Source organism: Lacerta agilis, chromosome 13, assembly GCF_009819535.1.
Source record: "Lacerta agilis isolate rLacAgi1 chromosome 13, rLacAgi1.pri, whole genome shotgun sequence".
In the NCBI taxonomy this organism is placed as follows: domain Eukaryota; kingdom Metazoa; phylum Chordata; class Lepidosauria; order Squamata; family Lacertidae; genus Lacerta; species Lacerta agilis.
In genome coordinates this window covers 27107528-27119784 of record NC_046324.1, presented here as the reverse complement: position 1 = coordinate 27119784, position 12257 = coordinate 27107528, and the positions used below count along the sequence as shown (strand labels likewise).

At 50.1% G+C, this 12257-nt stretch overlaps 1 protein-coding gene across 2 annotated transcripts in view; it reads left to right on the top strand.

The window, feature by feature from the left end:
* The first annotated feature begins 2508 nt into the window (after positions 1-2508).
* The window catches only part of TUBGCP4 (tubulin gamma complex associated protein 4), a 14967-nt gene continuing 5218 nt past the window's right edge, over positions 2509-12257 (top strand). Inside the window, exons 1-14 of one of the 2 annotated variants that reach the window (XM_033167409.1) lie at positions 2509-2640; positions 2734-2976; positions 3707-3811; positions 5175-5228; positions 7243-7299; positions 7651-7730; positions 7950-8151; positions 8648-8813; positions 9937-10061; positions 10766-10816; positions 10964-11069; positions 11347-11454; positions 11764-11902; positions 12071-12248. In XM_033167409.1, coding sequence (XP_033023300.1) covers positions 2551-2640; positions 2734-2976; positions 3707-3811; positions 5175-5228; positions 7243-7299; positions 7651-7730; positions 7950-8151; positions 8648-8813; positions 9937-10061; positions 10766-10816; positions 10964-11069; positions 11347-11454; positions 11764-11902; positions 12071-12248 — 1704 coding nt within the window. In that variant the 5' untranslated portion in view covers positions 2509-2550. The remainder of the gene's footprint in view (positions 2641-2733; positions 2977-3706; positions 3812-5174; positions 5229-7242; positions 7300-7650; positions 7731-7949; positions 8152-8647; positions 8814-9936; positions 10062-10765; positions 10817-10963; positions 11070-11346; positions 11455-11763; positions 11903-12070; positions 12249-12257) is intronic. The other variant, XM_033167410.1, reaches the window with a different exon arrangement.

The window sequence follows — 12257 nt, the reverse complement described above, 5'->3', positions numbered from 1 at the left end:
GGGTCTTCTGGGGGAGGGTGTTTGCCCATTATATAGAATAGTAAAGCAAAATACAATCACAGAATCCGAGGCTCCCCCTTCCCTTTCTTTTTTCTTCTTAGTGTTCAGTGGCTGAGTTTTTTAACAAAATACTTTTTCCTCCTTTGTTTGAAGCATGCCCAAAAATTCTCACTAATTTATATTTTAAAGTATTGGGAATCGTGCATGATCGGGGTGGCTTCGAGGAGTTCCTCCCCCCACGGGTGCTATCCGCCCTTTGGCCCCCCTGCTCCTTCCCCCAGGGTCGGAGCAGGTTTGAGGGGCATCTGTGGGCGAGGCAGTCCTTCCCACACTCCTGGGAAGGTTGGGAGGCTGCTTACTCCCATCACAGCCTCAAGAATTCCCTGTGGGGGTCGGGAGAGATGTTATTAGTCAGCCTTTTCCCGTCGTGCATGACCGGAAACCCCTAGAGTTTCCATATTTCAAAAAGTGAAAACCCGGACACAAAAGCCGCGGGGGGGGGGGCTCAAAATCGTGTCTCCGCTAATGGGAGTCCCCCATATATCTGTCAAGCGGGTGGAAAGTTTCTTTTTTTTTTTACATAGCCACGTGAAGTTCACCTGTGGCTATGGATGTCATTGCCGCCCCCCTCTGTGGCACTATGGGTATAGGCAGGGGGACAGCTGCTGCCCCCAAATCAAATAAATAAAAGTATTGTAGTTTTCAAAGAGCATTTTGTGGGAACGTTTATATAATATAGTAGCAGAGTTAAACATTCCTTATTTAAACCTGCACAGCGGCAAACGGCTGCTGACTCGTTTGAGTCTTTCGTCCTTTTCTTGATTGTCAATCCCTTTATCCCTCTCAAAATAAAGATACACATGAATCTGATTAATAACTGAAATAAAGTAATTTACTGACAGATTCATTCATGTACATATTTAGGTTCCAAAACAAAAGATATAAACTATATTAGTGAGTCTCTTAATGTTGCATTGGCAAAAGGCCCTTTGTATGTCCTGCTACATTAACACATCTTTAAGCAGCAGCAGCCTAACCGACCAACAGACCAAAACTAACTGACACAAAGTGGCAGTTGGTCCTCCCTTAGAATATTGGACTTGACTGACATCCCACACATTTTATGAGCATCATTGAAGGGTTGGAGAGATTATCACTAGAAGGAAATGGCAACACAAGGAAATAAGGATTTCCTGTCAAGAAGGATACTGACAAGCTGGAACGTGTCCAGAGGAGGGCAACCAAAATGGTTAAAGGCCTGGAAACAATGCCTTATGAGAAACGGCTTAGGGAACTGGGTATGTTTAGCCTGGAGAAGAGAAGGTTAAGGGGTGATATGATAGCCATGTTCAAATATATAAAAGGATGTCATCTAGAGGAGGGAGAAAGGTTGTTTTTTGCTGCTCCAGAGAAGCGGACACGGAGCAATGGATTCAAACTGCAAGAAAGAAGATTCCACCTAAACATTAGGAAGAACTTCCTGACAGTAAAAGCTGTTTGACAGTGCAATTTGCTGCCAAGGAGTGTGGTGGAGTCTCCTTCTTTGGAGGTCTTTAAGCAGAGGCTTGACAGCCATGTGTCAGGAATGCTTTGATGGTGTTTCCTGCTTGGCAGGGGGTTGGACTGGATGGCCCCCGTGGTCACTTTCAACTCTATGATTCTATGAAATGAACATTTCAATTTCAGCTAGATTCTGCTGCCACCAAAGCTCAATTCATCGTTGCTGCCCCTCTGTTAGCCAAATATTCTGCCTTATTGGAACCTGCGGTAAATGCCCTAGTGTCTAAAAGGCGAGTTCTTTGTAATTTTGAAAAATATACTCGTTAACCGCAAGAAAGGCACTCCCTGAAGTTAATTTTTTTGTTTAACTTTATAGTTTTCAAATGACTGAAGATTTTGAGATTTTCCTGAACACTAGGGTCCAAAAGAAAGTAATTTAAAACAACTGTAGTTGGGACATTTCATTCCGAATCTGCTAGACAGAGCCAGACATAGGATGGTGACATGTGTCCTGCTCCCCCCGCCCCCCCCAAATCCTGGCTACGCCCACCCGTGACACTTTAGTAATTCCATTCTGAAATCCGCCCCTCCTCTCCATCCATAGTTGCGTGCGGTTTGAACGAGAGCCTCCTGCCTCTGCTATCTTTTGCTAGCTCTACACGTACAAGCAATGCATTGAAAGCACATCCCCGCCCCGCCCCCAAATATTCCCTGCAGCGCCTGCTGCGATTCGTTTCCTCGCCCGTGTTTCGTTCCCCCCCCCGTTTTTGTTTTGTTTTTTTTTTTTTTTGCAAAGCCGCGCACAGATCTCCTGCCGCGACACCTAGCAAATTCTCCAAGCGGTCAGGGCGGTTTGAAGTGCTGTCCCGTTCTTTCAGCTTTGCAGTGCTCGGCCAAGGAGCCACGCGCGGTGGCCCCGCAACCCAGGGCCGCCTGCCCTTCCTAACCTATTGCTAGCTCTGTGCGCTCGGAGGCGGTAGGCGCGCGCACCCCTCCTTTTCCCGTCGGGCCTTGCGGGGCGCCGTCGTTCGCTCTTCGCCGCTCGCCGTGATGATCCACGAGCTGCTGTTGGCGCTGCGCGGCTACACCGGAGGCCTCTTCGTTGCCGTTGGAGGCGGCGGCGGCAGCGTCTGCCTGCAGGTGGCGTCCCGCTCCGTCCCCTGGGGAAGAGGCGCCCCAGGCCGCCGCTGCCTCCCACCCTAACCGGCTTCTCGTTGCCCTCCCCTCCCGCAGGTGCCTCAGGAGCCGGTGCTGCCGCCCTTCCTTCACCCGAGCGAGGCCGCCCTCCTGGCCCGCGTCTGCCGCCTAGGCGCCTTCTACATTCGCTTCAGCGACTTCGTCGAGCAGTTCGCAGCCGAGCACGTCCAGCCGCCTCCCTCGCAAGGATGCCCCTCGCAGGGCGGGCAGCAGCAGCAGCCTCCCCCCGGCGCCCAGTCAGCCCCTTCAGCAGCTGCAGCCCTGCCCGTGCAGCCGCAGGTGAGCGGTCCCCTGTGCATGTGTAGAGTGCCTTCCCCGCTGGCGCTTCGCGGGCCCGTCAGGGAGGTAGGCAGGCGAGGCCCCCACTTTTGCCCGCTTGGCTGTCCCTTCTCCGGCCGTTTATGGGCAGTGACCCTCTGCGGAAGCGACTCCGCCCTTTCCCTCACAGGCTGTTTCTCTCCGTCAATTCTGCAGCCGGCTGCCTCCTATCTCTCTCCTTCCTCCCCCTCAGTACCCAGAAAGGCTCCACATCCCTGTCCATGAGGTCCTCCAAGGTTTATTTTTCCCTTGGCTTTCATTTTTCAATTGCTGGGCCTTGGGGATGTTCATTGTTTTGGCTGCTTTTATGGCAGAATGTTGTACTGTAATACTGCTGTCATTTTAAACAGTGATATTTTGCAGAGAAGCTTTCTTGAAATGCACGCCGTGCATTTATTGAACAAGCCCTTCTCCTAATTGCACCTCCTGTGCAAGGGCTTTTGTGGCAGGATACAGTCCCAGAACAAGGTGGTTCTAGAGCCTTATGCATGCCAGGAGATTATAGAATCATAGAGTTGGAAGAGACCACAAGGGCCATCCAGTCCAACCCCCTGCCAAGCAGGAAACACCATCAAAGCATTCCTGACAGATGGCTGTCAAGCCTCCGCTTAAAGACCTCCAAAGAAGGAGACTCCACCACACTCCTTGGCAGCAAATTCCACTGATTAACCCTTCCTCGATCCACTTTCAGGATCTGCACCCCTCCCAGCAAGGGATTTATCTGCGGGCTTTCTGCACTGGGCTTGATGCTGTGCTGCGTCCATATCGGCAGGCCCTGCTTGACTTGGAGCAGGAGGTAAGGAGGGCACAGTGGGTTTCTGTAGTAAACATTGCACAATGCTCTGCCCATCAAATCCAACTGCAGGTTTTTGTCACTAATAGCGGCTTGTTAATCTGTATTCATGACTCCTTTTCACTAAGCCACCCCACAACTAGACATTGTACAAGAGTAGAGCATAAATGACTACTTGCTTGCTTAGCAGAGAGAGCACCAATCAGATTGCATCTGTAGATGGTGTCCTTCATTATTAACAGAGACAAAATCATTAGCCATGCAGACAAAAATGCTGATGAGCATTAAATTCCAGCACAATGGCTGTGTAGCTCTGTGGCAGCTAAACCACAGAGGAGGTGTTGGCCCCTCAAAGCAAGAGAAGACAGGCCTTTCTTCTGGTAAGCAGCAGGGTCACAGCATCCACCCGTCTGAAACAGTTGCAAAATTGAAGCTCAGAGAGAACTACTGGTTGCAGCTACCTCCTGAGCTTTGGGGGGGGGGGGCACGGGGAGAGAGACATGGTTATAAAAGGACAGCAGTTCTAACACCAAGCTCTAAAATGCCCCAGGGGATCTGGTTACTGGCAGCCAATCAGTTCCAGCCTAGTATTCTGGGTGTAAGTCAAGGGTAGGCAGCAGCAGCCACAGACCCAAAATGAGCCCAGGGTGAGTGCAGGGCTGGGGCAACTCATTGACCATGATGCCCAAAGCACCAACTCATGAGCTCCCAGGTACACAGAACTGGAAGGCAAGAGCAGGGAAAGCAAAATTGAAGAGGGTGAAGGGATTTCCCAAACAGGCAGCAAAATGGGTTTTTTTTGGGGGGGGGGGAGAAGAACAGGCAAGGAGGAGGGGAGAAAAGGCTAGTTGAGAGAATGGGCAAGAAGAGCTTAATGCAATATTGAAAGCTGAGGGTGGAGGAGGCTCCCTTCCCCACAGAAGCAGGTGCTAAGGCTGGAGGTGGTTCCAGACCCAGCAGGTGCTTACCAGACAAGCCAACCTGCACCAAGTTTTTTCCTTGGCTTCGGGCATAGGGCTCCACAGCCAAAGATTGTCTGTGCCTCAAAGCAGCATTTACCAATTTGTAATTTAAAAGCAAAGGCCAGTGTAGTATACTGAATAAACCCTGGTTTGTTACCCCACTGCTTTGACCTAAAAGGTCTAGACACGGACAGTTCTTGACATACCAGCCAGTGTCATGCATTGCTAATACAACCCATGTATGTTGGTTCTCTATAGAAAACAGTGCCATCCGCATAACTGCTATATTCAAAAAGCTCCAGGGAGTGCTCCTTCCCTGCTTGTGCAACTTAGGAGTTGCAAAACAACAAGTCAAAACAAAGGCTTACTCCAGTCTCTCACCCCCCACCTTTCATTTTTTGCAGTTTCTGGCCGATCCTCACCTTACCATCTCGCATGTCAATTATTCGCTGGATCAAGTGAGTTCTCCCTGCCCATACCTCCCTTCTGTTAGAGGAGCTGCCTTCTCTGGATGGTGCCTTCTCTTCATGGTTGCCTGCTGAAAAGAGGCTCGCCTATATGAGTGAGCTGTATTAGTTCACACTGACTGTCTTGAATAAGGTCTGGAGGTCTGTTTTGAAGGGCAGGACCTCAACTGCTCTTGCTGTTGTCTGGCTGAGCCCTGGAGCTCTAGCACAAGGGTTGGGGCTCCACAGCCACTCTTCTTTCCTGCCTCCGTTCCTTTTCCTGCAGTGGAATAAATAAAAAATCTGAGGCAGGAGCAAGCCTTGACACACCCTCCATAAAGGCAAGGATTCTCTTCCTTCCCTCAGTCTAATTCATTGGCTATCCCAATCTCTGTAAGGGCCCTCCTGCCCAAAGGGACATCCTGTGAACTGCCAGTGAGAGCAATGGGCGAGTACTTTCTTGAGTCTCTCGGAGAGAGGCTCTTGGGACACAGGAAGCTTGGAAAGAGAGATACATGGTTTATCAACCTGTGTGGCTAGAATATGAGAATGGAGAGCTCTGGCTCCATCTGAGGGGCCACTTACCAGCTTTACCCCAGAGCACATTTATTCACCTGCTTAAGGGACTAGTCATTTTGGAGAGGCTGGATCCTGACAGGGGGCTCAGTCTCTGTTCCCACCAAAGAGAAAGGAGAGCTGCCTTAACTCCTGTTGGCTGCCTTCCACTGAAAATTATTCTACATTGCAGGCTGCACTGAAGGAAGACAAGGGGGTTAATCGGACCACATCCTTGTGGGGCAGGGGGCTGCCTAGGCAAGCTCGGTTTTTGCTAGAGTACCCATCCTATGAGCAAAGGGCCTCCTCAGGGAACGTAACATTAGTTTAGGCAGATGCTCATTTTCAGTGATAATAGCAAAATTCTGGACCCAGCGCAGGTGGCGGCAGCAGCATCAGAGCTTTTCACGAGGAAACTCTGTAGACATGCAGAGAAACTAGGAGGCTGCAATCCACGTGCCTCCTCCAACTGGTTCATTAAGGTGGCACATCTCTTGTGCAGTATTTAATATGTACTTTGGGTCTGAAGGGAAGCTTAGTCTTCCGAACTGCATTTATAGCCTGCATTGATGTTGATCCTTGTTAGTTATTGCATCCTTGCCTGATGTTCCTTACCCATTTTGAGAAAAAGGCTTGCACAGGCATTATCTTAAGGAACATGATCCTGATCATGCGGAAAGTTCGTAAAAACCTAAAGTGTGGTACAAGAAATTGTGTGTGGTTTAGGAAACATACTGTGGCAGAGTGAATCTCTGTGAGTAGAATCTTGGCAGCCAGTTCCAATTTCTGATGTCCTAAGCAAGAGAAATCTGACACTTTTATCTTTAGTTACAGGTAGGTAGCCATGTTGGTCTGCCATAGTAAAAAAAAATAAAAAAATATTCCAGTAGCACATTAGAGACCAACTAAGTTTGTTCTTGGTATGAGCTTTCGTGTGCATGCACACTTCTTCAGATACACTGAAACAGAAGTCACCAGACCCTTATATATAGTGAGAGAGTGGGGAGGGGTATTACTTTTATCTTTGAGTGTCTCCTACACAGCAGGTACAGTGTCTGCACCTTAAAAGGGGGCAAATAACATTCCTTGAAGAATTAATGAAGTTGGGGAGGTCATCTTAGTAGGTGTCTTCTTATTTAAGTAGACTATCAGGAGAGCCCCAACTGCAGGGAGGGAGGGAGGGGGGACAAAGCATGAAGGCCACACACAAATGAACCCCCTGTGCAAGAAGGAAGATGCTTCTATTTTGCTATGTGACATTGAAATTAGGAAAGGCTCTTTCCCACGCAGGCTGTTCTGCATAGCCTTCCCTATTGGAGTTAGTGGGAGGAGCAGCTCATAGGAGGATTCCCAACCCACATTAGAAAAATATCTTGTCTGTCACATTAAATACAACACTCTGTTCTCTTTTCCCCCCATCCTTGTCTCAAACTAGCAAATAAGTCCTCACCAGCTGATTCTTGTTTTGCAGTTCCAGCTCCTTTTCCCCTCACTGATGACTGTGGTGGAGCAAATAAAGACCCAGAAGGTACAGTTGAGAATCCTGATCTCCCTTGGTGGTGGCCCTCTTTTCACAGGAACCTGCTTGGCTTGATTTGATAAGAGAGGGCAAATCTTGTGTAACTGAGATGGCACTGATTTCTCTCACCTCACCGGAGGTGAAAAATGGGAAGTAGGAGTTCTGGTACCGTCATCTGCAGAAAAGTAGAGCAGGGAGCTGGAAATGCTGCCTGCATGTGGATGAGGAGCTTAAGATGGGCTCCTCTTCCTCCATCCAGGCTAGCTGGTCTCTGGATCTTCCAGAACCCAGCTGCCAGCCAGTGTTGTAGGAACATGTGGTAACATCAGCTCTTGCAAGGGATCTGCTTTTCATTTGCAGGTTCATGGCTGTCAAATCCTGGAGGTGGTTCACAGACACAGCCGAGGTGGCCTGCCACCCGTGCGCCGTGCTTTGGAAAAGTAAGAAACCCTCCTGGATGGGACCAGACCAAGCGCTAAGGAGGAATGCCAGGTTATGGGTCCCAGGAACCTGCCCCCTGAACAAGTTAATGTTCCTGAAGTCCCGCTGTTGCCTTGGATGGTGCTTGTTTCCCTGTCCCCAGCCACCAATGGCACTAGCTCCATTGTGGCTGCAGCCTGGTCAAGCCCCCTTCCCTCTGCTGCTGTGCCCCTCTCCAGGGTCTTGGCCATGTGCCATGCTGCTATGTACAAACAGCTCTCTGCCTGGATGCTGCACGGGCTGCTCCTGGACCAACATGAGGAGTTCTTCATCAAACAAGGCCCTTCCTCGGGGTCTGTCCCTGCCCAGCCCGAAGAGGAGGAGGAGGACCTGGGGATCGGAGGGCTGACGGGGAAACAGCTGCGAGAGCTGCAGGACATGGTGAGGTTTGGGTGCTAGATGCAAAGGAAGCTGAATCTGCCTCCCAATCCCTCTAGCTCGGCATAGTCCACACTGCCTAGCAGCTCCTCCCTAGGGCTTCACAGGCTTCTCCCAGTCCCACTTGGAGATGCTGTTGGGGGGTTGGACATGCAAGGCTGCTTGCATGCAAAGCAGATGCTCAGCCACCGAGCCAGGTGCTCTCTTGCCTCGTGAAACCTGCTCAGTCCCCTCGTCATCTTTTTGTAGTTTGATGTAGAACTTTCTTTTTTGATAGCTCAAGTATTCTATTCTGACTCCTCAGCCATTGTTCCATGGATCAAGAATCCTGCTCCGCTCCCTGCTGACACAGCTTGGTGGTTCCAACTACATCTTAACACACACCTACCCTTTGATGGACAGTCCTCAGGATTGGAGGCAGGGCTTTCTACTTGGAGCCCCCAGGTTTGTGTGTGGGGTTCTTTGACTTTTCCCCCATTTTCACCTCTCCTTCCAACAGCGGCTGATTGAAGAGGAAAACATGTTGGCGCCATCCCCAAAGCAGTTCTCTCTGCGGATTGAAATGCTGCCATCCTACATCCCTGTGCGAGTTGCTGAGAAGATCCTTTTTGTGGGAGAGTCTGTCCAGATGTTTGAGAGTCAAAATGTGAGCCTTACCAAAAAAGGTAGGAGACACTGACTCATTTCATTCTGTGGGGGGCAGCAAGGATTGAAAGCTGCAGGGTGGTTGTTTCTTGGCTGTCCATAAGGGCACCCTGGGACACAGCAGGGAAGTGCTGGGATGCCTCACTAGGGGTCTGTGCAAGATGGAATGGACCCTCCCTGCAAAGCACTTGAGCCACCCCTCCCCCTTGCTCTGCCACTCTTTCCTTGGGGTAGAGTATGGTGGCTCCATAGTTTTTGGTAAAAAGAAAAAAGTGAGGCCCTGTTGGTGCTTTGCAACACCAATACAGCCCCCAAGGAGGTGCCTCCAATGTTTACAATGAATTAAACAGTCTCTTCTCCCTGCTGGGTCTAACTCTCAGACTGCTTTTTGATGGCTGCTCTACTCTGCCAGAGAAAGGGGAAAAATATATGTAGTACTTTATAACAGGACCTGCTTCCTCCTAGCTCTGGTATTTGTACTTAATACAGAGCGACTGGGAAGCACTGAAAAGATTTTAGAGCCACAGTGCCCTCCTCTCAGGAAGGCCACTTTTGAACAGCAAGAGGGTTGTTTTTTTACTTAATACCAGCCAGCTGTTTCCAGGAGAAAACAAAGGCAGACGGTTCTCAGCCCACCTCCATTGCCTGCTTTGTTACCAGTAAGGGTTTACCAATATTGAAGCTGCATCTGCTGCCATCACTGTGTGCACTGCACAGTCCTCAGTGGGCTGGAGTGAAGCAGTTTTCCATTTCCCTCTGTTTAAAATATTTGAAGTGTCTTGGTCATCTACTATATAAGCTAGGGTTGCTGGCACCTGTCAGCCACAAAGGAAAAAGGAGAACAGGCTCGTGCTCATGGATGCAAAACTTCATTGAAGCTCAGTGTGTTTCAGGAGCTTGAAAGGCTTCAGATTCTTACAATGCAAACACTCTCCAGTCTTAAATGCTGATCTATGCAAGAACTCACTTGAAAAAGTGGGAGAGCAATTTTTTTCCCCTTTTCCTCTCCTCCACTTTTCCAAGCTGGATCTTGATGCAACCTTGAACAGCCTTTGTCCTCTGCAAAGCTCTGCTGATGGAGGCCGTGACTGGCATCTTGTGTCCAAGTTAGGCCACTCTTCCTTGCCTTCCTTTGCCTCACAGGCTCCATCCTGAAGAACCAGGAGGACACCTTTGCAGCTGAGCTGCATCGCCTCAAACAGCAGCCTCTCTTCAACCTGGTGGACTTTGAGACAGTGGTGGACTGGATACGGAGCACTGTGGCGGAGGTCAGCCATAGCTCTAGAGTTGCATGTGCTAAGTTCTTTGTGAGGTAGCAGCAGGGAGCTATTTGCAAACCCCTCACCAGAGCTTGTTGGAAAACCTTTTTCAGGCTAAGGGCCACATTCCTTCTTGGGATTACATGCTGGAAAGGTAGCAGGGATGGAGTCAAAAGTGCCAGGCCAGGCCAGAGCAACCTCACCACCACCACCACCAGCATCCATTCCATGAATTCTCTTCCCTCTCAAGAAAGAATCACTGTTAAAAGCTCCCATTAGCAACAATAAAAGCTTTAATAAAGCCTAATCTCTGTGTGGGAGATTTGATTTTAATGGCAGATCAATGCATAGAGTGAGGTGATACTAGTCCTCTTCCCTGCTTTTCAGAAGTCTAATTGGTGCGGGGGGGGGGGGAGGGTGACAGGTGGGGATCCAGAATTAACATTTGTCTCTTGCTAATGCACCCTGCACAATAATTAAGATTTTTAAAATCCTCAACTGTTACAATATCCCATAGACCAGCTGTTTGTTAGTCCTGCCATATAGAGCATGGAGAGCCTGCTCAGCAGTGGGCAAGTAGTCTCTGTCACTCAAAGCAAACAGATCAAGTCCTGGCTGCAGTGGGGTGGAAGGTGCCAGCAGCTCGGAGCTGCTGCTGGTGGTGCTGGGGATCCCTGGTTCTTGATGTTGATGGACTGTTTTCTCTCCCTTAGCACTTATGGAAACTCATGGTGGAAGAATCGGATTTAATAGGACAACTGAAGGTACATGCAAACCTCCATATGGAGTTTCCAAAGCTGTTCCTCTCTCTTTGAGCAGGATGAGACCCACTCCTGCCAGTGGAGTGTTGCTTGCAGGGGCCCATGGGTTCTGGATCCTGATGCATTTAGTCATTCTCTCCTCCTTTCTAGATTATTAAAGATTTTTATCTCTTGGGGAGAGGAGAACTGTTTCAGGCCTTCATTGACACCGCACAGCAGATGCTGAAGACACCTCCCACCGCAGTGACAGAACATGGTGAGTTTCATGGGATCTGGCTTCTCCGTTAGGCTGAGCTGGTGAGAAGGTTGGTGGATCAGACTGATGACTCTCTACTCAGATACTTCCCTGCTACCCAAGCCTTTGTACCAAGACTCTTGGCTCCTGCATAGACACAGTTTGGCTCTGTAAGCTGTTGTGGCAAAACTCTGAAAAGGGCATGGGGGGTGGGAGAGTGGAAACAGCTGACTGTGCCTTCCTTGCTCACTGTGCGCTCGTCTGGAGTAAGTCGTTCTGGTCTGGCTCTCCTCCTCAGATGTGAATGTGGCCTTCCAGCAGTCTGCCCACAAAGTGCTGCTTGACGATGACAACCTGCTTCCTCTTCTTCACCTGACCATCCACTATTATGGAAAGGAGCACCGAGGTGGGTGCTGGTGCCAGGGAGCCAAGGAGCCCTGAGCAGGGCAGGTTTAGGCCCCACCACAACTGCAAGCACAGAGCCACAAAACCAATTTGGTTCTTTAGAGGCAGAATGGCAGCCCTAGGTCTGGGAAGCTGGGAGTTCAAAGCCAAGGCCAGTCTTGTCAACCCCCTGGGTGGCCTGGAGCAAGTCTCTCACACCTGCATTGGCTGCCCATTGATAAAATGAGATGAACTGGCAGGGAAGGAGGGTGGGGTCCAGCAAGCCTTGTAGCCGTGTTGTTGCCCACCTGCCTCCTGGCTTCCTTTTCAGATGCCGCTCAAGCTCGAGACACGCCTTCTCGGGAACTCTCTCCCCATGAATCCCCTGCATCAGGCTGGGCTGCTCTGGGGCTCTCCTACAGAGTGCAGTGGCCCCTGCATATCCTCTTTACTCCTGCCGTCCTGGAAAAGTGAGGGCAGCTTTATCCCTGTTTGTTTCCAGGTGGATTCTGTGGCATTTTGGTGCCAAAGGTTGATGGTAGCAGAGCACGTTTCCTGGGTGGGAGGAGGAGATGCTGGCCTGGTCTGAGCTTTTGGTCTACTTGCCCAGAGACCTGACCCTTCCTCTTGGCTTGCAGGTACAATGTGGTCTTCAAGTACCTGTTAAGTGTGCGTCGAGTCCAGGCTGAGCTGCAGCACTGCTGGGCTCTACAGATGTGGTGCAAGCGCCTGGAATCCAACAGGACAGATGCCATCAAGTGGCAACTGCGCCATCACATGACTTTCCTTGTAGACAATCTGCAGTACTACCTGCAGGTGAGCAGC